The sequence below is a fragment of the Xenopus laevis genome, chromosome 1S, assembly GCF_017654675.1.
Source record: "Xenopus laevis strain J_2021 chromosome 1S, Xenopus_laevis_v10.1, whole genome shotgun sequence".
In the NCBI taxonomy this organism is placed as follows: Eukaryota; Metazoa; Chordata; class Amphibia; order Anura; family Pipidae; genus Xenopus; species Xenopus laevis.
In genome coordinates this window covers 13,655,472-13,680,079 of record NC_054372.1, presented here as the reverse complement: position 1 = coordinate 13,680,079, position 24,608 = coordinate 13,655,472, and the positions used below count along the sequence as shown (strand labels likewise).

At 39.8% G+C, this 24,608-nt stretch overlaps 1 protein-coding gene across 1 annotated transcript in view; it reads right to left on the bottom strand.

Annotated features, from left to right (window-relative positions):
* The window catches only part of grk4.S (G protein-coupled receptor kinase 4 S homeolog), a 168,576-nt gene that overhangs the window by 80,711 nt on the left and 63,257 nt on the right, over positions 1-24,608 (bottom strand). Inside the window, 1 exon segment of the mRNA NM_001094463.1 lies at positions 4,083-4,178. Within this exon segment, the coding sequence (NP_001087932.1) occupies positions 4,083-4,178 (96 nt within the window).

The following is a 24,608-nucleotide window of genomic DNA, read 5'->3' as shown; positions in this document are numbered from 1 at the left end:
TGCTTATGTTAAGAATCCACAGCACAAGTTACTGTTTTTTTAGATATAGCAATGTGATTTCAATATAGAATGGTGTATAATATAATTCTATTAGTGTTTGTTAATGACGCTGATTACGTGTTACAGCTGTTGTTTCCCGCCAGTTACTAGTTATAAGACATGATCTGAATTAGTTTTGGCACTTTGAGGAAGGCTTCTGATGGAGCCGAAACGTTAGTCTTATGCTGTTCTTCACATTTTTATGTCCGTGAGTGCTGATCCTTTTGGAATGGAAATGATTCACTGATTGTGCACCCAGGCATATGAACACTTTATACGAGAGTGCTGGCCTTCCTGGTGGTGTGTGTGTGTGTATATATATATATATATTGGTATGGGATCCATTGTCCGGAAACCCGTAATCCATTCTGAATTACAGATAGGCTGTCTCCCATAGACTCAAATTATAATCAAATTATCCAGATTTTTAAAAATGATTTCCTTTTTCTCTGTAATACTAAAATAGCACTTTGATAAGATATAATTAATCACTATTGGAAGAAAAACCAGCCTATTGGGTTTATTTAATGTTTACATGATTTTCTAGTAGACTTAAGATATGAAGATCCAAATTACGGAAAGATCCAATATCCAGAAAACCCCAGGTCCCGAGCATTCTGGTTAACAGGTCCCATGTGTGTGTGTATATATATATATATATATATATATATATATATATATATATATATATATATATATATATATATATATATATATATATATATATATATATATAGTTCAAGAGGACGCGCACTCCATGGTTAGTGAACCAACAATATTTTTATTTTTCAAACTTGTGCATCCAACGATAAACGCTTGATAAAGGCCCTAATGTAGGTCGAAACGTTGGATGCACAAGTTTGAACAATAAAAATATTGTTGGTTCACTAACCATGGAGTGCGGGTCCTCTTGAACTATATATAAATACTTTGACCCTGCACCCACGCAGGGGCGTAACTATAGAGGAAGCAGACCCTGTGGCTGCAGGGGGGCCCAGGAGGTATAGGGGCCCCATGAGGCCCTAATTCATATACAATTTCAATAAATATTGGAGAAACAAGTCAACCTCTAAACATTTTGGGGGCCTGAAAAATGATTTGCTGTGGGGCCCAGTAATATCTAGTTACGCCACTGCACCCACGTTTATGGTAAGGTTCAGAGTGCAAGCGTTTGATTCAAGATATATATATATATATATATAAATAAATGTAAAAGGGCTGCGGCACACACCTACTGGAGCAGAGACCCAGGTGCTAGTCAGAAAATTTTTTTGTATATGTATGTAGAAAGCTGACGCACACTGGGATTTCTCAAAAATAAATCATATTTTATTGGATCGATCCAATAAAATATGATTTATTTTTGAGAAATCCCAGTGTGCGTCAGCTTTCTACATACATATATATATATATATATATATATATATATATATATTGGCTTTTTAAGGCAATAATGAAAAAGTCGCCACGATTTCAATATGCCGTTACCCTATTAGAGCCATGTGAATCATTATAGAATATAGGATTATAAACAAAGCAAAATGTAAATATTATGAAAGATATATTTATCTTTCAGGCTTGTCCCATGGACAATGATTTCTTTATTGTTTTATCGTATATGTAAGCTCCACTGGGGCAGGGACTGATGTGAGCAATGAACAATCTCTGTAACGTCCAACATGCTGACACTATATAAATAAAGGATCATAATAATCTTCCCTGCAATTATCAAATGCAAATATTACAGAGGCTGTATAAACATTTCCCCTTTGTCCTCCCTTGAAGGTGTTACTGACTCAGATTTCATATAACAAGGGTTTTGGGAGCGTTTTAATGCCTTACAGGGCACCTGTTGGGCCAAAATGTTATCCCCAACCAAAGGTGTGGGTGAATAGAGCACTCCAGTTGGGGGTAACACTAGTTTTTTTTTTTAAATTGCCCCCCGGCAGCACTTACATGCAAATAATGAGCATGTTGCGGCATTTGGTCATTATATGCATGCGTGTGCCCCAACATGGCCGCTCATGCTGGGAGCTCCCTCTTGGTGCGGGTGGCCTAGCGCTGGCAGGGTGACAATTTAAAAAAAAAAAACAGAAACTACTGTTACCCCCAAGGGGAGCAAGGGCTCTATTAGCTCGCAAAAGCAAAAAGTTGTTAGTTTTCTCCGAAAGAAACAACCAAAAATGATATTTAAAAGTTCAAATCATTTATTAGAACATACAGATAACCACCTAACGCATTTCGTACTTACAGGGGCACTTACGCATAAGGCAGCCATTGAGTAAGTGCCCCAGTAGGTACGAAGTGCAAAAAAACCCAAAAACTACTGTTACCCCCAACTGGAGTGAGGGCACTATTAGCCCGCAACAGCAAACAGTTGTGAGTTTTCTCCGAAAGTAAAGAGCAAAAATTATGTTTACATTTCAAATCATTTATTAGGACATACAGATAACAGCCTAACACGTTTTGTACTTACTGGGGCAATTAGTCATAGGCAGCGTAAGTGCCGAAGTGAGTATGAAACGCATTAGGCTGTTATCTGTATGTCCTAATAAACGATCTGAAATTTAAACATAATTTTTGCTCTTTACTTTCGGAGAAAACTCACAACTTTTTGGTGTTTGGATTTTTGCACCCGTGGACTGGGGTGAACCATGAGTATCTTTCTCCCTCTATTATTTGTTTATTTTTCTTTTTGATGTACAATGGTACAGTTATTGGTATTGGGCACCATATTCTAATGTTCTCTATTAGCCCGCACCTTTGGTTGGGGAAAATGTTTTTAGCCAACAGGTGCCCTTTAAAGCAAGTTAATGGTTTGGGGCAAATTCACTAAGATTCGTAGTTGCGCCAGCGTCTCCTTCGCCAGGCGTATTTTCGCTATGCAAATTCACAAAAATCCGAAGTTGCGCTCAGGGGAAGTGTAAGGTTGCGAAGTTGCACTATCGTTAATTCGCCAAGCAAAGCAAAGTTACGCTAGCAATGCTTAATTTGCATACAGCGCCAAATTGAAGTTACAATGGAGGTAAATGTAGCAGCACTACACAAGCCTGGGAAACCTTCAAAACAGAAAATTAAATTTTTATTTTGCCCTACACATGTGCCCACTGTATAGTTAAGGTGCCATGAGTTAGGAAATGTAGGGGGGAAGGAGGGGAGCCCCCAAAAAATGTTCTTTCTTTTTCAGCCTATCACCCATAAAAAAAGAAAAAACGCCAGCATTTTTTGGGACTTATAAAAATTTGTAACTTTTTTTGAAGCAATCCCTATCTACTCTATTGCACTTCGCCTGGTCTGAGGTGGCGAAGGAAGTCTGGCGTAAAAGGTAGCGTTCAGAAAAATGCACGCGTCAGTGAATTTGTGTAGTTACGTCCGTTGCGCAAATTCGGCAGGCGTAAGGGTGCGAAGTAACACTAGCGAATTTACGCCAGCGTCTGTTAGTGAATCGGCGAATTAACGAAAATGCGCTACACTAGCGAATTAACGCTAGCGTTAGGCGCTTCGTCCTTTAGTGAATTTGCCCCTTGTTTCTTTTCTATTGCTTAATGTTACTTACGTTGTAAAGGCACGTGTTAATATATTCCTTTTGTATATTTCCACAGCTAGGAGCTACCATAGTGCCTTCTCCATTTGTCCAGTACATATTAACAAACTGGCATCATTTTTCTGGGATTCTGCGCAAGAGGACAATTCCTCAAACAAACCAAGTAACATCAAAGCTTCAACTCCCTCTTATAAATCCAAATACGAAGAGCCTGAAGTTACTGTATGAGCACATGATCATTCTGTTTCAGGCCAACTCATTCTCAAGCCCAGATCACTAGCAATAAATATGGTCCATCTTAATTACCAAGTATCTAGTAAGAGGACTGTTCTTAGGAAGTGCTTTAAATAAATCTGTTCTATTGTTCTGTTTGGACTTGGAACGTGGGAAAGTGCCTAATCCTATCGAATTTAGAGGCCACTGACACTTTATTGAACTCTTCTGGCAATGATGGTTCTAGAGCTGTTTATAAAACAGAGCGGGTGTTTACAGAACTCACCAACTGTATGTCGAAGTTCTTCACATTGGCTGATGTGCGGCAGCCTTAGCATTTCCTTCCATTTCTTACTGCGTCCGTTTCTCTTGCCACCACCCCCTGCAACATGAGAAATAAACATTTCATTCAATAAAATAACAAGCTCAGATAAAAACCTGGGGAAAAAATGCAACAATTTTTATGTTTTTGAAATTCCAAATATCTTTGCTCTCTGGTTTCTAACATCTCATGGATCATTGATGATCATGACAGGGTGAAGTCTTGTATTGAAATACAACACTATTTAGACTCAATGAGTTTTCTGTATTGGAGCACAAACCCTGAGATCCTGGCAGTAAGAGACATAAAGAAGACAGTCAATAAGAAGTAAATTTGTCATGTAGACAGAAGGACCTGAGCAGATTGGCTTGGTTGCCTCAATCTGGTCATACACATTCCTATAAAACATAACTTTTCAGCTTGTATTTTGGGCTGCCAAAAGAGCCTACAGGACTTATATTTTGCCAAAACTTGGGCAGTTTCAAAACTCCATTGTGAGAGGACAGCATTGTCCTCAATTGATGGATCTACAAAGAGTGCTGGTAAATGGAACATTTTCTAATTGGACCAGTGTTGTAAGTGGAGTACCGCAGGGCTCTGTACTAGGTCCTTTGCTTTTCAACTTGTTTATTAATGACCTGGAGGTGGCCATTGAAAGTACTGTTTCTATTTGTGCAGATGATACTAAATTGTGCAGAACTATAGGTTCCATGCAGGATGCTGCCACTTTGCAAAGTGATTTGTCAAAACTGGAAAACTGGGCAGCAAACTGGAAAATGAGGTTCAATGTTGATAAATGCAGGTTATGCACTTTGGCAAAAATAATATAAATGCAAGTTATACACTAAATGGCAGTGTGTTGGGAGTTTCCTTAAATGAGAAGATCTGTCTTGCATAAAAAAGGGCATTAACTCAAGGGATGAAAACATAATTCTGCCTCTTTATAGGTCCCTGGTGAGGCCTCATCTCGAGTATGGGGGCAGTTTTGGACTCCAGTCCTTAAGAGGGATATAAATGAGCTGGAGAGAGTGCAGAGACTAAGTGCAACTAAACTGGTTAGAGGGAGGGAAGAGTTAAATTATGAGGGGAGACTGACAAGGTTGGGGTTGTTTTCCCTGGAAAAAAGGCGCTTGCGAGGGGACATGATTACACTTTACAAGTACATTAGAGGACATTATAGACAAATGGCAGGGGACCTTTTTACCCATAAAGTGGATCCCCGTACCAGAGGCCTCCCCTTTAGACTAGAAGAAAAGAACTTTCATTTGAAGCAACGTAGGGGGTTCATCACAGTCAGGACAGTGAGGTTGTGGAATGCACTGCCGGGTGATGTTGTGATGCTGATTCAGTTAATGACTATAAGAGGGACTTGGATGATTTCTTGGACAGACATAATATCAAAGGCTATTGTGATACTAAACTCTATAGTTAGTATAGGTATGGGTATATAGAATTTTAATTAAAAGTAGGGAGGGGTGTGTGTATGGATGCTGGGTTTTCATTTGGAGGGGTTGAACTTGATGGACTTTGTCTTTTTTCAACCCAATTTAACTATGTAACGATGTACGTAGGCCCACAATATAAACTGATGGTTGGCCTCCAAATCAAAAATCAGATCAGCCTGGTCTGGCCAAGTCAAAGAGTGGCTAAATCAGGCAAAGAAAATAAATAATTTATGTGGATATATTCAAAATGGAGCTTTTGGGATATAACTTTTTCATAAAGGAGAAAGTTTGAATGAATTTTTTACAACAGACTGACAAATTCCAAAATGCTGAAGCTAAAGCCAACAAATACTTCATCTGCGGATTGTACAATACTAAGGGGGTTATTTACTAAACTCCGAATGCAAATCACGAAAAATTCACTTTTTTTTATATACAAAATCACAAATTTTTTGGAATTTATTAAATCCCGAGGATGGGAAAGTTCAAATTAGAAAATCCAGAACCTCAGACCTGTCGAGGTTGCATATAAGTCAATGGGAGAAGTCCCAATGATTTTTCGATGTGCGCTGGGTTTCATGCAATACCCAGAAGTTTTTGGGCGAAAATCTGTGTTTTCGGTGAAAAATCAGAAAAAATCGTGAAAACCTGATAAAAAATCAGAAAAAATCGTGAAAATCTAATTTTCTTTTTCCCTCAAAGCAAATTTTCAGTGTAAAAAAACAGATCGGATTTGTAGCAGAAAATATTGAAATAAATTAGGACTTTGATAAATAACCTTGATGTATGAAAAGTTGAGTTGGAGTTTTTTCTCTCAATTTGAGAAGATGCAGAGAAAAACTACAGAAGCAAAAAAAAAAAAAACATGAGTATTTTCTGAAACAACAAATAATTGGAATTCATTACAGAAAAAAACCCTGCAAAAAGTCACCTGAAAAAACACAGCAAGTAAAAGCTGGTGGGGTTGCATAGAAGTCAATGACAACTTTGTTTTTCCAGTATATTAAAATAGCCAAGCTTTTCAGCTTTATTGAAAATCAATGGAACAATGTATTTCCCGCTGATATGAGACTTTGTTTCAGCAAAAAAAGTGTGAAGGAATATTTTGACACTTTATTTCAAAAATAAGCAAGCACTCAAGAAAAGTTGAGATTTCTCTGCTTCCCCCCTCCCATATCTGCGCTTTTTTTTTTTTTCATGAACTCAAATTTTAATAAATCTGCCCATAAGTTCTACAATATGGGCATGTTGGGTAAAAAAAAAAAAAATCACAACTAATATCTTTGTGCCATGAAAATAAGCTGGTTCATGGATTGGCCAAATTTAAAGATTTAGGGGCCCATTTACTAAGGGTCGAAGTGAATTTTCGAATTCAAAAACTTCGGATTTCAAAGTAATTTTTGGGTACTTTGACCATCGAATATGCCAAAATTCAATTCGAATTGAAAAAACTTAGAATATTCGACCATTCGAAAGTACTGTCTCTTTAAAAAACTTTGACTTCAACACTTTGCCACCTTAAACCTGCCGAATTGCTATGTTAGCCTATGGGGACCTCCTAGAACCTATAGCCAGTATTTGGCTAAGTTTTTAGAAGTCAAAGTTTTTTTTTTTTTAAAAATTGTTCGATCGATCGATTAAATCGTTCATTTCGAACCATTTCTACGTTCGATCGAAAACTGCTAAATTTAATCAAGAAAAACTTAGGGGCAAATTCACCAAGGGTCGAATATCGAGGGTTAATTAACCCTCGATATTCGACTGGGAATTAAAATCCTTCGACTTCGAATATCGAAGTCGAAGGATTTTAGCGCAAATATTTCGATCGAAGGAATAATCATTCGATCGAACGATTAAATCCTTAGAATCGAACGATTCGAAGGATTTTAATCCATCGATCGAAGGATTAACCTTCAATCAGAAAAAACTTGGAAAGCCTATGGGGACCTTCCCCATAGGCTAACATGGACTTCGGTAGCTTTTAGGTGGCGAACTAGGGGGTCGAAGTTTTTTCTTAAAGAGACAGTACTTCGACTATCGAATGGTCGAATAGTCGAACGATTTTTAGTTTGAATCCTTCGATTCGTAGTCGAAGTCGAAGGTCGAAGTAGCCCATTCGATGGTCGAAGTAGCCCAAAAAACACTTCGAACTTTGAAGTTTGAAAACACTTCGAAATTTGAAGTTTTTTAACTTCGAATCCTTCACTCGAAATTAATGAATTGGCCCCTTATAATAATAAATTCAGCAGGTGTGAATTTGCGGCGAATTTCCGTGTTTTGTCGCCGGCGTAGAAATTTGCGAAACCCCTGCAAAAATTTGTCAGTGAATTCAAAACATTTTGGACGCACGTTTGATTGCGTGAACACTATTCAGACGCCGATTGACTTTAACGCTGGTTTCAAAATTGACAATTTTCGAGATTCATGGATTTTTCGTGAATTTCGCTGGAAATTTGCACATTTTTCGGCGAAACAGGAGAAATTCGTCCATCACTATATATAAGGTTCAGTGGCCATACATATCTAGGCATCTTTACAGGTTCTTACAGTGAGAATATAAAAACTAAATAAACTGAATCAAATTGGCAAATACAGGAAAAAGATTTGCCTGTATTATCTTTAAAAAAAATTCTATAAAAATCAAGTTACAGCTTTGAAAGCATATTGTGCTGTTTTTGATAAGGAAGAGTCATTTATTTCTAGCCTTTACCTATAGACAAAATCTTTTTTTTACTTTTTATTTTTTTGCACTTACCTGAATAAACTGGCAAGCGAATTGGAACATAGGCTAGCCGGTGGTTAAACTTGATTTATGTGTATTTTTATTCACGCTCAGGATGTATATTAATAACCTCATGAAGTCTGTATCAGCCACCCACTACATGACCCCTCTATTATGGGATTAAACATCGTCCACTTGAAAGTGGACACTTTTGACAGATTTATAAGGAAGGACCGCAAGCATTTCCGTCCTCTCCTCCATTGCGCACGTCTATGAGCAGCCACATAAAGAAGGTCTGACAATGTGATCATTTAAAACGAAAGCTTCCCACTTAGGAAAAGATCCCATAAAAATTCCCCTTTTCAGAATCCGCCAGAGCGAATGGACAGAATAAGCCGTTCTCACTATTTAAACGGAAGAAGAAGCGACATGGAACAGCATTTTCTTGCACAACAGGGACAGCTGTGGTTTTATTCTATGATTTAAATCTCACAACTGCTCTCTTTTTACAAAAATGACACCAATTTACTCATTTTCAATTAAAGTAGGCCGAGTTTTTTTCCCCGAACACTAGCATTTTTCAGAAATAAATTAAAGTAGATGTTAAAAAAAAAGATCTCCATAAAATCCCACTATTCCCTTGATTTTCAAAGAGCCTGTTAAATATTTTCTAAAAAAAAAAAAAAAGAAAATAAATGAATTATGAAAATAAACCTCCTAGGGTATCTAGAAGCACACTAGGGGTTAACTGCTAAATGATTTAATTTGTGTTTTCAAGATTTTCTTTTCTTGACTGATAAATCTTAAAACAATTTCGGAAAACTTGTTCTTGAAAATATTCTAAATCGCTATTTTTGATGCATTTTTCTTTAAATCCAGCAGAAACTGAAATTTTTACAAAGTTTTTACGCAGCAAAGAGTTTATTCCCTTATTTATTTTATTTTCCGAGGAAAGCCCATCCGGGTTTTATATTTTAAGTAGGGACTTCTACAAGAACTTGAATTTTTATATTCAAGTTTTTGTACTTAACCCAACCAAATTTGGGTGCAGATTTGGCACAAAATATTTGGACAAAACCATAAAATTATGGATTTAGATCCCTAATATTGGGTGCAAATATTCAATGCATTTCTTTAGAGTAGCACCAAATGCAGGATTCATTTCGGGATTCGGCCAGGATTCTGGCTTTTTCAGCAGGATTCGGATTAGGCCGAATCCTTCTGCCTGGCCGAACTGAATCCTAATTTGCATATGCAAATGAAAATTAGGGACGGGAAGGAAAATTGCGTGACTTTTTGTCACAAACAAGGAAGAGAAAAAATGTTTTCCCCTTCCTATCCTAATTTGCAAATGCGTTTTTCGGCCAAATCTTTCGCGAAGGATTCGAGGGGTTCGGCTGAATCCAAAATAGGGGATTCGGTGCATCCCTAGTTTAGAGACAACTAAAAGGAACGTTGTTGGTGAACTGACCACACTATTATTGTGTTCTGAATGCAGCTACAAATTCACTGTCTAGCTTACTGCTCCCCTCTAACACTCCCAAGTCCATATGTTGTTTCAAATGTTTTATTTTGGACATTTTTTCAAAATTGCAGTGTTTAAAATAAACTGTCCAGAGCTGCTAGTATCAACATCCCCCCGCTATAGAAAAATATGTCTCAACAAACATTTCTCTTGTGCGTCACAATAATTCTCTTGACGTTTTTGGAAACCATATACAAATGGAGCAGACTTTACTTATGCAGGAATAATAAAGCATCTGCTATATTTGATGCACAAAGACCACCATTCATGTCACTGGATGTGTGCATGGCTCCATCTTTAGCTGAAAAAGCCAACTGGATACGTTGTAGGCTCAGTTTACTAAACCAGAAATTCACTTTATTATTTAACTTTCCTATTATGTGGGCACTGATGTATTCTAACGAGGCACCTAGATTGCAGCTTACAGTATTAACCCATATATAAGTCCGAAAACATTCCCTGGTTGATATTTAATTGGAACTCTTAAAGGAGAAGGAAAGTCTTCTTCACATTGGAGAAAAAAAAAAGCTGAACTTTAATACAGAAGTCGATATTTCGTTCTACTGCAAACAACTCCAAATTTATCCCAGGACGTCTTCCATTGACTAAAAAAGCAATTCGGCGGGTTTTAGGTGGCTAATAGTCAAATTCGAGTTCTTAAAGGGCCAGTGTATGATAAATCTTGGGCCATTGTATGTATTTGGAAATCAAATTCGAACTTTTTTGAAAAACTCGAATCGAATTTTAAGAATTCCCTAGTCGAATTTGACAGTTTTGGCCATAAAAATTAGAATTCAAAATCGAATTTTCACTTCGCATGCGTCTGCCCCGGGAAATTTGAAGAAAGAAGAAGAAGGAAGATGAACGCTCCGTGGTGCTCGCTGGAAGAAACCCCAGACCGGTGAAGTTTTCTCCTGATAGGAGCAACAGTCCGGGGTGTGAGTATTTATAATCACTTGGGGCTGCCTAACTTTTGGCACCCCAATTAAATCGAATTTTCAAAACTTGGGTGAATAAGATCGACCCAAAAACCCGAATCGAATGTCAGGAAGTCTGCAAACAACTCCCAATTGATTCCAGGACGTCTTCCATTAACTTAAACAGCAATTTGCCACGTTTTCAGGTGGCAAATAGTCTAATTCGAGTTCTTAAAGGGCCAGTGTATGATAAATCTTGAAAATAGAATCGAATTTTAACAATTCCCTAGTCGAATTTCACAGTTTTGGCCATAAAAAAAAACTCGAAAATTCGAATTCAAAATCGAATTTTCACTTTGCATGCCTCTGTCCCGGGAAAACTTTAAGAAAGAAGAAGAAGAAGGAATTGGTGCTCACTGGAAGAACCCACAGACCGGTGCATTTTTCTCCTGATCACCGGAGCACCGGCCTGGGGTGTGAGATAAGTATTTATAATCACTTGGGGGTGCCTAGATTTTATCACCCCCAATTAAATATGCCTTTCCTTCCCCTTTAAATAGGAAGGATGAAAAATCTCATGGGCAGCAGGACACATTCGGCCACGTGGGTGGTCCGAGGCTGATGGCTCAGATTATGTCCCTTATTTGATCTGTTTCTTGGCCCAACGTAAAATGATTAACAAACATGGCCAATCAAGCAGATCTTTGTTTGTAAAGCAAATGTCATCTGGTTGCTAGGCTCATTAATCTTGGTAACTAGGTATTGGATTGTCATTAAAAATAGGAGTCAGAAACAATGAAAATAATTTCAGCTGGGCGTTAATCTGTTCTGCAACTGCAGATGTTTTTCCTCTCTAGCTCAAAGGGCACAACTCAAAACACATCTGACAGATATAAAAAAAAGATTTTCGCTACAATTATGTATCGGCTCTCACCGAGATATAAACAGTCCCTGCAGCAACATACATAATCCTGAAAAAGTCCTGCAGAATTCAGACAGTTCTGGTGAAGATCAAGGGAAGAGTTTCCGCATTAACGTTCTTACAAAAACAGTATCATTTACATTCAGAAAAAGCACTTTCCCAACCAACGCCAGCAAAAACATGATAGTGTGACCGATGCCAAAAGTATCAGCAGCGGGCGAGGGAGTCTCCCCAAATGACCCCTCATTGTTTCATGCAGAAACGACACTTTCTCCCCTTTTCATTACTTTACTGGATGATCAAATAAGGCTAATGTAAGCTAAACAGCTGCCTTATTTAAAATGTTGATGTTTTTCTTTCTCATTTGTATTATTAAAGGGATACGGTCATGGGAAAACATGTTTTTTTCAAAACACATCAGTTAATAGTGCTGCTTCAGCAGAATTCTGCACTGAAATCCATTTCTCAAAAGAGCAAACAGATTTTTTTATATTCAATTTTGAAATCTGACATGGGGCTAGACATATTGTCAGTTTTCCAGCTGCTCCCAGTCATGTGACTTGTGCTCTGATAAACTTCAGTCACTCTTTACTGCTGTACCGCAAGTTGGAGTGATATCACCCCCCTCAGGCCCGGATTTGTGGAAAGTCCATCTGGGCCCGGGCCTAGGGGGCAGGGTTCTGCCCAACCACACCCACATTGGTTAAAAAAACTATGGGGATATGCAGGAGATACAATATTTTTTTAAATTTCCCGTGCGCCAATACCCATTGCTCCAGTCCCGATGATGAAAATTTGCATGAAAAAGGGGAGGGGACAGGGGCGTCGAACGACAGTGGGCCTAGGGGCTTCCGCTATGTAAATCCGGCCCTGAACCCTCTCTCTCCCCCCCCAGCAGCCTAACAACAGAACAATGGGAAGGTAACCAGATAGCAGCTCCCTAACACAAGATAACAGCTGCCTGGTAGATCTAAGAACAACACTCAATAGTAAAAGCCAAGTCCCACTGAGACTGATTCAGTTAAATATCAGCCTGCCAGAAAGTAGTCAGATTTCAAAAATTTAATATAAAAAAGAATCTGTTTGCTCTTTTGAGAATTGGATTTCAGTGCAGAATTCAGCTGGAGCAGCACTATTAAATGATGCATTTTGGAAAAAAAAACATGTTTTCCCATGACAGTATCCCTTTAAACAATGCCAGCTGGTTTTTAACATTTTATTTGCAAAAGAAAACCAGGTATATGCTCTGTTAACATGTCTTGTTTGCTTTCTCTCATTTTAGTTGCCTGTTCTCATAAATTGCCCCAAAATAGTGGATGGGGAGGGCCAGTCCGATTTAGGATGGAGATTTTTCTGCTGTTCTGAACACTCCAGGAACTACAGCCATACAACTGCAATGACAATATTTTCATATATCTTTAACAGATTGTTAAAAGTATGTCTGGCCAAATATTTGCCCAACAACAAAGTTTCAAACCAAAAGCCTCTGCAATCCTCAGTCCCTAGAAACCAAACCGTAACCTAGCCCTTCCCAAGCTGTGGGGACCAGCATGAAGTTCAGTTAGGGTGAGGTCTGGGTTGAAATGCCCAAAATGCTTTCATATATTTGGAAGCTTTTCTGAGTTAATGGATTCTCTGATTCAATGCTGTCCCTCGGCTCTTCTGACTAGTCTTTTTCTATGCAAGGAAGGCCATCAAACTTAAAGGGATACTGTCATGGGAAAATAAAAAATTTCCAAAATGCATCAGTTAATAGTGCTGCTCCAGCAGAATTCTGCACTGAAATCCATTTCTCAAAAGAGCAAACAGATTTTTTTTATATTCAATTTTGAAATCCGACATGGGGCTAGACATATTGTCAATTTCCCAGCTGCCCCAAGTCATGTGACTTGTGCTCTGATAAACTTCAATCACTCTTTACTGCTGTACTGCAAGTTGGCGTGATATCACCCCCTCCCTTTCCCCCCCCAGCAGCCAAACAAAAGAACAATGGGAAGGTAACCAGATAACAGCTCCCTAACACAAGATAACAGCTGCCTGGTAGATCTAAGAACAACACTCAATAGTAAAAACCCATGTCTCACTGAGACACATTCAGTTACATTGAGAAGGAAAAAAAGCAGCCTGCCAGAAAGCATTTCTCTCCTAAAGTGCAGGCACAAGTCACATGACCAGGGGCAGCTGGGAAATTGACAAAATGTCTAGCCCCATGTCAGATTTCAAAATTGAATATAAAAAATCTGTTTGCTCTTTTGAGAAATGGATTTCAGTGCAGAATTCTGCTGGAGAAGCACTATTAACTGATGCGTTTTGAAAAAAACATGTTTTCCTATGACAGGATCCCTTTAAGTGGAAACTACAGGAGCCGCCATCCTCACTACCACTGTGGAAAAAAAAACTGGTTAATGACACTCTCCACATGTTCAAAATGGCAAACCTGAGCAGAGGTTGCTTTGACAAATTTACCAAATTCTGCCAAGGAACCACCACTGAGCAAGAACTCTGCCAAGTTCACCCGAGACAAAAAAAACTAGTAGACCCTCTACTGGATAGCCCATCTTAATAATTGTAATTTTTTGTATTTTATTTTACCCTTGTTTTTACTGTTTATAAAAACACAAAAATAAAATCTTTAAAAAAAAATGTTGGACCTCAAAAAGGGCCGGAGCAAAGAAGGCTGAAGACAACTATCCCATCGCCTTTGAGAACAGTGACGAAGCAGCAGGTGCTACACTGAAGAATGTTTCAAGCAATTGGGGTAAGTGTGACTAGTACAGGGTTGCCAAGCGGTTTTCCAGCCAAATTGGGCTACTAATTTAAAGCCCAGGCTGGTTTTGAAAGTACAAACTAGCCAAGGGTTATTGGCTGATTTGTCCTTTTGAAAACAGCCAAAAGCTTTTTCTTGTCCTAATGTGCCAAGCCTGTGTCTCCCAATCCTTGTTGGGTAATTTAATTTAGACTACAATACTCTGCATGCAAAGGGACCGAATTGTGTAGAAGTCGGGAGTTATCAGATTTTGGGCTCTGTACTCCAGTCTCCCGTCACTCTTAAACCTTCTCACATTTTCCAGTGACTTTCCTCAATTTCAGACACTTTAGGGGTAAAAATCAACTGGCCACCAAAATGGCTAGAGGTTAACCTGGTTTACCAATATTTATTGAAATTGTTTATGTATTAGGGCCGTATAGGCCCCTATACCTCCTGGGCCCCTCTGTAGTTACGCCCCTAGTGACTGGCGAATCTGTCCCATTTTGCTTCATGGAAAAATTTGAAAAAGCCATATTTTAATATATATTCATTTATTTTTTTAGTAGACTATTATTTCACTGCACATATTGTGCTGTTTTTGGGCTACTTTTGAAGTGCCTCTTGGCTAGTTTTGGGCTGGTTTTGTAGCTGACTTTGGCTGGTTTTGAAATTAGACCTGACAACCCTGAGTGCAGGCAGTATACTCCCTGACATCATTGCCTATGCTTGCAACTGACCAGATAAAGAAACGAAAAGAAGGAAAACTCACATGGCTCAAATATGTACTAACAAATTATTCATTATGAAACGTTTTCCATTTAAATGAATGATATTACATTTGTTGTTCATGTGTTTATAGTGTTGCCAGCTTATACTTGTATGCGGGAGGCTAGATCTTCTGTAAAACAACATTTACTCCATCTTACCATCAGCCCTCCCAGTGAACAGCCATGAGTGGCCTCGTACAGTCAGAATAATGAATTGTACATGTCACATGTAGATTTTGAACCTTTAATCAATCGACTCCCCATCTTAGCCAGCTCTTATGATGAATAGTTAGTCCTTCTGATATATCCCATTCCCCCCTGATATATCCCCCACCAACCTTCTTGGTCAAACTCATTGAACAACTAATTTCTTTATTTATCAACTTCAGAAGCAATCAAAGATCTATTGATGATGTGATCACCATTACATTGGAACGGCCAGTATCAGACTGGGTCACGGGGCAAAATCTGGTGGAACCCACCAACCCAGACTGCTCCCCCACTTGGAAAGTAGTACCCGGAAAGTAGCTTCGCCCCCACCCAGACGCAGTACCAGCAAATTAAAGAGGTAAGCGGTAAAGAGGAAAAGGGCCCTTCAGTCCCAGTCCCAGTGGGACATGGATAACCCAGTCCATCCCTGGGAACAGCAGCGGATCTCCAAAGGAAAGCATGGGGATATACTCATAATACACTGACAATCTTGCTATATTCTACATATACTATATTCATTGTGAACAGGGGGAAAAAAATATATACAAGGAGATTTTTGCTAATCAGTCCTTAATTGCTAAACAGCTGTGCAGATCCAGATGTCAGCCGCAGATTCGGAGGGATTTGGTTAGGCAACACTATGCTCCAGTTCCAGGAGGCCCATTTGTACCTATTTAATAGGCAAGTTGTTTATTTTTCTGTAAAGTCTTTGACTAATTAAGGATCGACAGGATATAGGAAAATGCCAGTCATCTACAGGATAAAAATACCAGTCATGGATGCACTTTTTTTTCTTTTCTTATTCTTGTGTGCGTGGCGGCCATAGTTGGGGGATTGATCTAGCAGCCAATGCTGCTGATTGTTGTCCTGAAAATGCATACAGGTATGGGCTCCATTATCCGGAAACCTGTTATCCAGAAAGCTCCGAATTATGGAAAGGCTATGTCCCACAGACTGTCCCACAGACTCCATTTTATCCAAACTTTACATTTTCTCTGTAATAATAAAACAGTAGCTTGTACTAAGATATAGTTAATTCTTGTTGGAAGCAAAACCATTGGGGTTATTTACAGTTTACTAGTAGACTTAAAGGGATACTGTCGTGGGAAAAAAAATTTTTTCAAAATGAATCGGTCAATAGTGCTGCTCCAGCAGAATTCTGCGCTGAAATCCATTTCTCAAAAGAGCAAACAGATTTTTTTATATTCAATTTTGAAATCTGACATGGGGCTAGACATATTGTCAATTTCCCAGCTGCCCCAAGTCATGTGACTTGTGCTCTGCTAAATTTCAATCACTCTTTACTGCTGTACTGCAAGTTGGAGTGATGTCACCCCCCTCCCTTTCCCCTCCAGCAGCCAAACAACAGAACAATGGGAAGGTAACCAGATAACCACTCCCTAACACAAGATAACAGCTGCCTGGTAGATCTAAGAACAACACTCAATAGTAAAAACCCATGTCTTACTGAGACACATTCAGTTACATTGAGAAGGAAAAACAGCAGCCTGCCAGAAAGCATTTCTCTCCTAAAGTGCAGGCACAAGTCACATGACCAGGGGCAGCTGGGAAACTGACAATATGTCTAGCCCCATGTCAGATTTCAAAATTGAATATAAAAAAATCTGTTTGCTCTTTTGAGAAATGGATTTCAGCGCAGAATTCTGCTGGAGCAGCACTATTAACCGATTAATTTTGGAAAAAATGTTTTTTCCCATGACAGTATCCCTTTAAGGTATGAAGATCCAAATTAAGCAAATTAAGGAAAGATCCATTAGCCGAAAATCCCCAGGTCCCGAGCATTCTGGATAACAGGTCCCATACCTGTATATTTATTTGAAGAATGGATAGCAACAAAGCCCAGAATAGCCCCCGAACATGGGGACCCCTCTGAAATTCTGATGGAACCAATACCTGTGTACATTCAGAACTAACTAAAATGGTCCAAGGTCGGACTGGCCCACCGACCAGGAAAAATCGGAGTCACATAATTTAGCTTCTTCCCACCATTAGCTTGCTACTGATACCTTGTACCACAATTTTCTTTCACTTTCCTTTGAAATAGGTTGTTGTTCACCTTCCAAACACTTTTTCAGTTCAGTTGTTTTCAGATTGTTCACCATAAACAAATAACACCATAACTATTTTCAATTACTTTCCATCTTTGATTTTTTACAGTTTTCCCAATATTTAAATGAAAAGATTAATTTTCCCAGCTTCTTCGCGGCTGGCGGGTGGGTTGAGCTTCTCTCCTGCTCTCCCCGCCTGCCTCCGTCAAATGCCGGCTTCCGGGTTCGTCTTTTTTTTTTTGGATTATTTGGATAAAATGGATTCTATGGCCTTTCCATAACTCAAAACTTTCTGGATAACGGGTTTCCGGATAACAGATCCCATACCTATTCCGTAATTATTGAAATTATTGTGAAGGATGGGCCTACACTGTGCCCCATTAGCAGTCACAATACCTGCTGCAACTATTGCTTTACCCTTCCGAGCATCCGACACTAACGGGCAGATTTATCAAGGGTCAAAGTGAAAGTTCAAATTAAAAAAAATTTGAATTTCAAGCTATTTTTTCGTACTTCGACTAGGGAATAGTCCCGAATTTGATTAAAATTCTTATATTGAAATTTATCATGTACTGTCTCTACAAAAATTAGACTTCGACCATTCGCCATCTAAAACCTTCCGAATTGCTGTTTTAGCCTATGGGGGACCTAATGGAACCTATTTGGAGTCAATTGGTGGAATTTGAAAAAACATTAAATCTAATTCGATCGAATACAAAGTTACTTCGATTCGTACGATTCAAATTCGAACGAAAACGGCCTTCGGTTTTTAATCAATTTCGGTTGGTGTTTTTTTATTCTAATTTCAACATATTTTTATTCGTAATTCGACCCTTGATAAATCGGCCCCTAAACTTTCAACAGGAGGGAATTTATGTCACTGGAAACAAAATACACTTTAATCACACGCCCTTCAGTACTGGTAGGGCAGGGCACAGTATTCCTCTTTACTCTATATACATAATTAAGACGAAGAACTCAGAATTTTACTTTTCAGGGAATCATGAGACCTCTGTCAAATCACAGAGCTACACAAAGGGCTAAGTGTAAGCCCCAAGCAAACATTTTACGTATGAGGCATTGACGGAATCACATTAAGAGCCCATTCACAGAAAAATACATTTAGTCTATGGAAACCCAAACACGCTGAAACATTCCTTAATGCCAGGGTCACTGGAAGTGTAATTGTCTGTAAAGACCGATTGGAGATCTGACTAACGCATGGGCTATTCTTAGCAGCCAGGATTATAGCCTTCAAGCAAGGCGGGATATGTCCATATTAACCAATCATAATCACGTTTTAAAGAACCGAATATTATTTTTGAAAGCCTTCAGAGCCAAATGAAAGGGCCACTATGAACTACAAGTTTGGCTACTTAATTGTACTTACAGTAGATGACATCGATATTCGGAGACAATTTGCAACTTGGTTCCCCTTTTTATTTTTTGTGGTTTTTCAGTTATCTTATTTATCATCAGCTCTCCGATTAGGAATTTCAGCAGCGATCTGGTTGCAAGGGGCTAGTTCACCATAGCAACCAGGCACTGGTTTGAATGAGAGACCGGAATATGAATAGGAGACAGACTAAATAGAAACAAAGAATAAAATGTAAAAATAAATAATAATACAATTTTAAGCTCACTTGCCAATATTTTTAAGGCTGCTAGGATCAGTGGGCCCAATTGAAAGCTGGAAAGAATCAGAAGGCCAGTGAATGAAGTTGCGAGGAATAGGACATTGTATTGTATGTAGATTCTGTCTAACGGAGTTAACGGCAGCCATCTTGTTCTCTTCGGTAATCTTCGGGAAGTGCTGTATCAGCGCATGCACAGTTGGAGCAATTTTCTGTTCCAATACAACTGCGCATGCGCCGAAACTCATAAAAATTGCCGAACCGCCGGTCTCATTCCGAAGATTACCGAAGTGGCTGAAGATGGTGTCCGTGAACTCCGCTTATCGGCAGCTGACAGAAATCTTTTAACCTGGCCGATCGACTGAACAACCGATCTGTATAGGACAAAAAATGTCTGGACTCTCCACACTCGGTCCGAAAATCATGCTCGGATCTTTGCGTCTATGGCCAGCTTAAGAGACTGGAATATGAATAGTAGAGGCCTGAATAGAAAGATGAGTAATCAGGGGCGCTCCACCAAGTTGAGAAACTCGCCTCAGGGGCAGCGCCCCCCTGGTTACCAGGGGCGGCAAAAATGCCGCTCCTGGTAACTAAGAGCTGGATTTCCGGTTTTCAACCCGGAAATTCGGCTCTTCTAGTACAGAGAGCGCAATTGCGCTCTCTGCACTAGCGTCGTGCAGGGCCCCGACCCCCTCCTGCGCAGAAAATGTGAGCGCCGTGAGGAGGGGTCGGAAGGCCGCCTCAGGCGCCATAAAGGCGCGGATCGGCGCTGTGAGTAATAAAAAGTAGCAATATGAATACATTTTTCAGCCTTACAGAGCATTTTTTTGTAGATATGGTTAGTGACCCCCATTTGAAAGCTGGAAACGGTCATAAGAAGGAGTCAAATAATTTAAAAACTATAAAAAAATAAAAAATGAAGGCCAATTGAAAAGTTGCTTAGAATTAGCCGTTCTATAACATACTAAAAGTTAACTTAAAGGTGAGCCACCCCTTTAATTTATATACAGTACCATCATATTACAAAGGTTGCTCATCATTAATATCAGTCCCTGTCCAAGTCAACTTTATACACACAATGGTCAGTTTCATCAGTAGCCAGTTAACTTGCTTGTATGTTTTTGGGTTGTGGGAGGAAAAAACGGACCCAAACGAAACCCTCAGCACAGAAACATCATACAAATGCCTTGCAGAAAATGCCCAGATTATGGAGCCCCAGCGCAGCAAGGAATGAGCACTGAGCAACTGTGCCTCCATATATTAGCAGAACATACATCAAAAGATTGTCAGGATTGGTCAGGGCCGCCATCAGGGGAGCACAGGGGTACTGCGGTACCGGGCATGGGCCTGAAGGGGAGCCCGGCTGTGCTGCACATTTCGAAATAGCCAGGCCCCCCCTTGACAGCACCAAAGCCGTGCCGCCTCTCCTGAAGTCCCGAAATGCTGAAGTGCCAAACAGCCAAAGTCCAAAGCTGCGAAACCACCCAAAGTCACGAAAACAGCCGAAATTGGAGTCCTGAAGTCCGAAATTTTTTTTGTACAGGGCCTCGTGATTTCAAATGGGATCAGTTAAGGTACAGGGGTGGAAAGGGAGATGCCCCTTATTATTCTAAGCTGCATTGGCTTTAATACACAAACCCTCAAAAGCTCACTGTTCAACACAATGTGTTTGTCCCAAATTTCAGCCTTTGACGTCTTTTATGCAGTCAAACAAACCAGGCTGAAATGAGGTATTTCCAGATGACAACAAGCCAAGTACATGAAGGTACAAGACCTGGAATGAGGGAGGTAAACACTGATCATCCGGAAAAGGTTGCCAAAACACACATTACTCGCAGACCTTCAGCTCACTGCTCCATCGCGGCTCTGCAGGACACACTAACCCAAAATGTGAGAATTGTGGGATGCTGAACTGGAAAATGTAACAGATCACTTTACCCTACTTTGAATATGCATTCCATAAGTCTTTTTATGTGTGTAGAACAGACGTAGTCAAAATGTAAAACTGAGAGAATAAATGAACACAGATCATATAAGAACAAATTTTATTTCACTTAGGAGGAGAAGTGGCAGATGGATGAACATTTTAACAGCCTGGATAATAGAACATTCAAGAAATCACTTGCACAAATGTTTGTTCTAATCATGGCGAATATAGTAGAACCCCCATTTTACGTTTTTCAGGGGACTAGAAAAAAAATGGTGTAAAATCCAGGAAAATGTAAAATCAGGGAAACGTATTATGTATAATATATAGGTGGGACCACAAAACAACAATGTAGAATGAGGGGAAACTTAAAATCAGGGGATGTAAAATTGAGGTTTCACTGTAGCTATACAGGTATAGGATCGGTTATACCCGTTAGTGATATGTGGGTCAGGTAAAACCGGACCCGCATCTGTCCCGACCCGGACCCGTCCTCCCACAACCCACACCCACCTGGTTACTTTACAAGACCCGTCCCACCCATGATGTTACAAAAGGGGCGGGGCGAGCAGGCGCATGGCTATAAAGCGGGAAGCCGGCATTTGAAGGTAGCGGGCGGGAAAATCTCAACCCACACCTGCAATGAGGACTTGTGGGTTTGGTTTCACATTTCTGTACATCACTGACGAAGGTGGCAGGAGGCCCCTGAAACATTTGATTTTTTGTACTCCGCATTAATAAATATTTGGAGGTACCTCCGGGTACACCGCATTTAGTCGTAAGAGTGCAACTTTTTTCTACATTTGCCTCGTACTACGTTCACGATGAGTCACGTGACTCTGGGAAAGTTTGCACCAACCGGAACATTATAAGAAACACTTCATCAAAAACTGTGAGTGTATCGAACCTTTTTATCTTGGCCGAATTATAGAAAGGCAATCTCCCATAGACTCCATTAGAATAAAATAATTCAAAGTTTAAAAAATGATTTCCTTTTTTCTCTGTAATGATATCCCAGCACCTTGTTCTTGATCCAAAGATATAACTAACCTTTACTCGATGCAAAACGATCCCATTGGGTTTAATTAATATTTAAATGATTCTTTAGCACAGCAGCTATCAACCTTTTTTGCAATGCGGCCCAGTTTCAAGTAAGACAATTTTTACGCGGACCCAGGGCTGATCCTATCAAATGTGGGGCCCAATTGGGACCATGTTGGTGGGGCCCCTAGACAAAGTGTTGCTGGCTACTGACACACCAAGTATTTAGGAAAATAAGGGCATACAGGCACAAAATAGAAAGGAAAGGGGCAGACAAGGTAAGAGAGTGAGAGGGATGAAATAGGGGCACATAATAGGGGCACACAGGGTAAGAGAGAGGAAATAGGAGAGTGGAATGGGCCAATTAGTTTGGGGCAGGCTGGGCCGATTCAGTTTGGGAGCAGGTTTGGTTGGATTGGGGGCCGGCAGGGCCTATCAAGGTTGGAGGAAAGCTGGGCCTATGAGAGTTGGGGGCAGGCTAGACCTATGGAGTTGGGGGATAGGCTGGATTATCAGGCCAGGCAGCATCATGTGCTGAGGGAAATATTATCTGTGCTGCCCTGTGGTGCGGGGCCCCCAGAGGTGCGTGGCCCTATTGGGCCCAATTGGTCCAATAGGCCAAAGGCCAGCCCTGCGCGGACCAGTGGAGGGTGGAGTATTTTGGTCCTTGTTGCTATCAGTAAAAGGCTTCGTGGGCTTCATCATAGCTGTTTTCATAGCGATGGAGTGTCAGGGATGTGGGATTTCAGGTAATTGGGGCCTTTTTAATTGTTTTTGCAGATATTATAGACTGTAGCCAGGACCAGAGATGGCCTGGTTCGGCACGGCCCACTGCCCGGTGGTTGGGGACCCCTGCTTTTGTAGACTTAAAGTATGGTGATCCAAATTATGGGAAAAAAAACCTTATCTAGTAAACCCCCAGGTCCTGAGTATTGTGAATACCGGGTCCCACACTCTATAGATTTATTAGTATCTCATTAGGTACACCCCAGTTATAGCATGCTATGCCCTATTCTCAGTTCTAGAAACGAGGTTATGAAACAAAGGAAGAGTTACAAGAAGATATATGGAAGGTTGAGAAAATGGCTTCTTAGGCTATACAGGTATGGGACAACATTTAAAAAAAAAAGATGTGAGGACCTCCAATAATAATGAAGCAATCAGTTACATAATTGTATTAGGAAATAAAAAAAAACCTAACGCGTTTCGTGCCTGTTGGAGCACTTACTCACGCCTACGGTTTTTTATGTCCTAGTAAATTGCTTCATTATTATTGGAGGTCCTCACGTCTTTTTTTGAAATATTGTCCTGGACTTGCACCCTGGGACTGGGGTGAACTGTGAGTAAATCCTCAGATTTATTTAATATTTTATTTTGCACTATTTTTGATTCATTAATTATTTTTGAGTAGTACCTATTATATTTACCTATACACTTTTCTGCGTGGCATTGGCACAAACCCTGCCACTATACATATTATTTTCTATACAGGTATGGGACTTGTTATCCAGAATGCTGGGGACCTGGGGCTTTCTAGATAACAGATCTTTACATAATTTGGGTCTTTACGTGTTAAAGGGGTTGTTCACCTTGGAGATAACTTTTAGTATGATGTAGAGAGTGTTATTCTGACAATTTGCAATTGGTTTTCATTTTTTATTATTGAAGGTTTTTGAGTTATTTAGCTTTTTATCCAGCAGCTCTTCAATTTGCATAATAAGCATTTTTTTATTAACTATAGAAGAAGCAGACCCCACAGTCTGGGCCCCCCTGTTCCTCCCTATGACTGTGGGGTCTGCTTCCTCTAGTTACTCCACTGGCTGACGGCTCGAAATTAAAAAAAAAAACTGTGATGCTGCCCAGTATCATGCTGAATAATAAGGGGTTTAGGACAAGTAATTAGCCTTTCCTTTCATAAATATAAAAGTTAATGTTTACTCTTCCCAATCCACTCAGTGAGCTTCGCTTATTAAACCCCTGTTGCAGAAGTGCTGCATGTAATTACTACCAGGAACAACACTAAGGTCACACTGGTGATCTCTTGAAAACGGGAACATCCGAAAAGCACAGGGGACATCTCTATCCAGTGTAAAATTCTTATCACGGAGTCAAGCATAAATAGGCCCAAAATAAACTGGAATTGTTTTATGCTCCAGAGTCACAAGCCTCATGCCTGGGAAGCAGCTGCTGCTCTTACGTTGTACCGACTCACTGGGAGACACTGACAAGCAGATGTTTGAGGCAGGGTAAATGAGAGCAGATGGACCCTTAGAGAAGCAAAATGAGACATTTTCGCATCCATCTGGATCATTCATTTCTTGTTCAGAATGGCAAAGTTTCAAGGAGAAATTGTTTCTTAAAATACTCACTAAGAAGCTGACCCCAAAACACAAAAGGTGCCAGAAAGAGTCTTTCCCAAACAGCCAAGAACAGAGCTAAACTAACAGTCCAAAGCTGAACTAGTCATGTCCCTCTCCTTTATACCCATAGTTTGGGCACCTCAAATTAAAGTGACATTCAATGCATTGCCATACATGCTGCAGAAACACTGGTTTTCTGGGC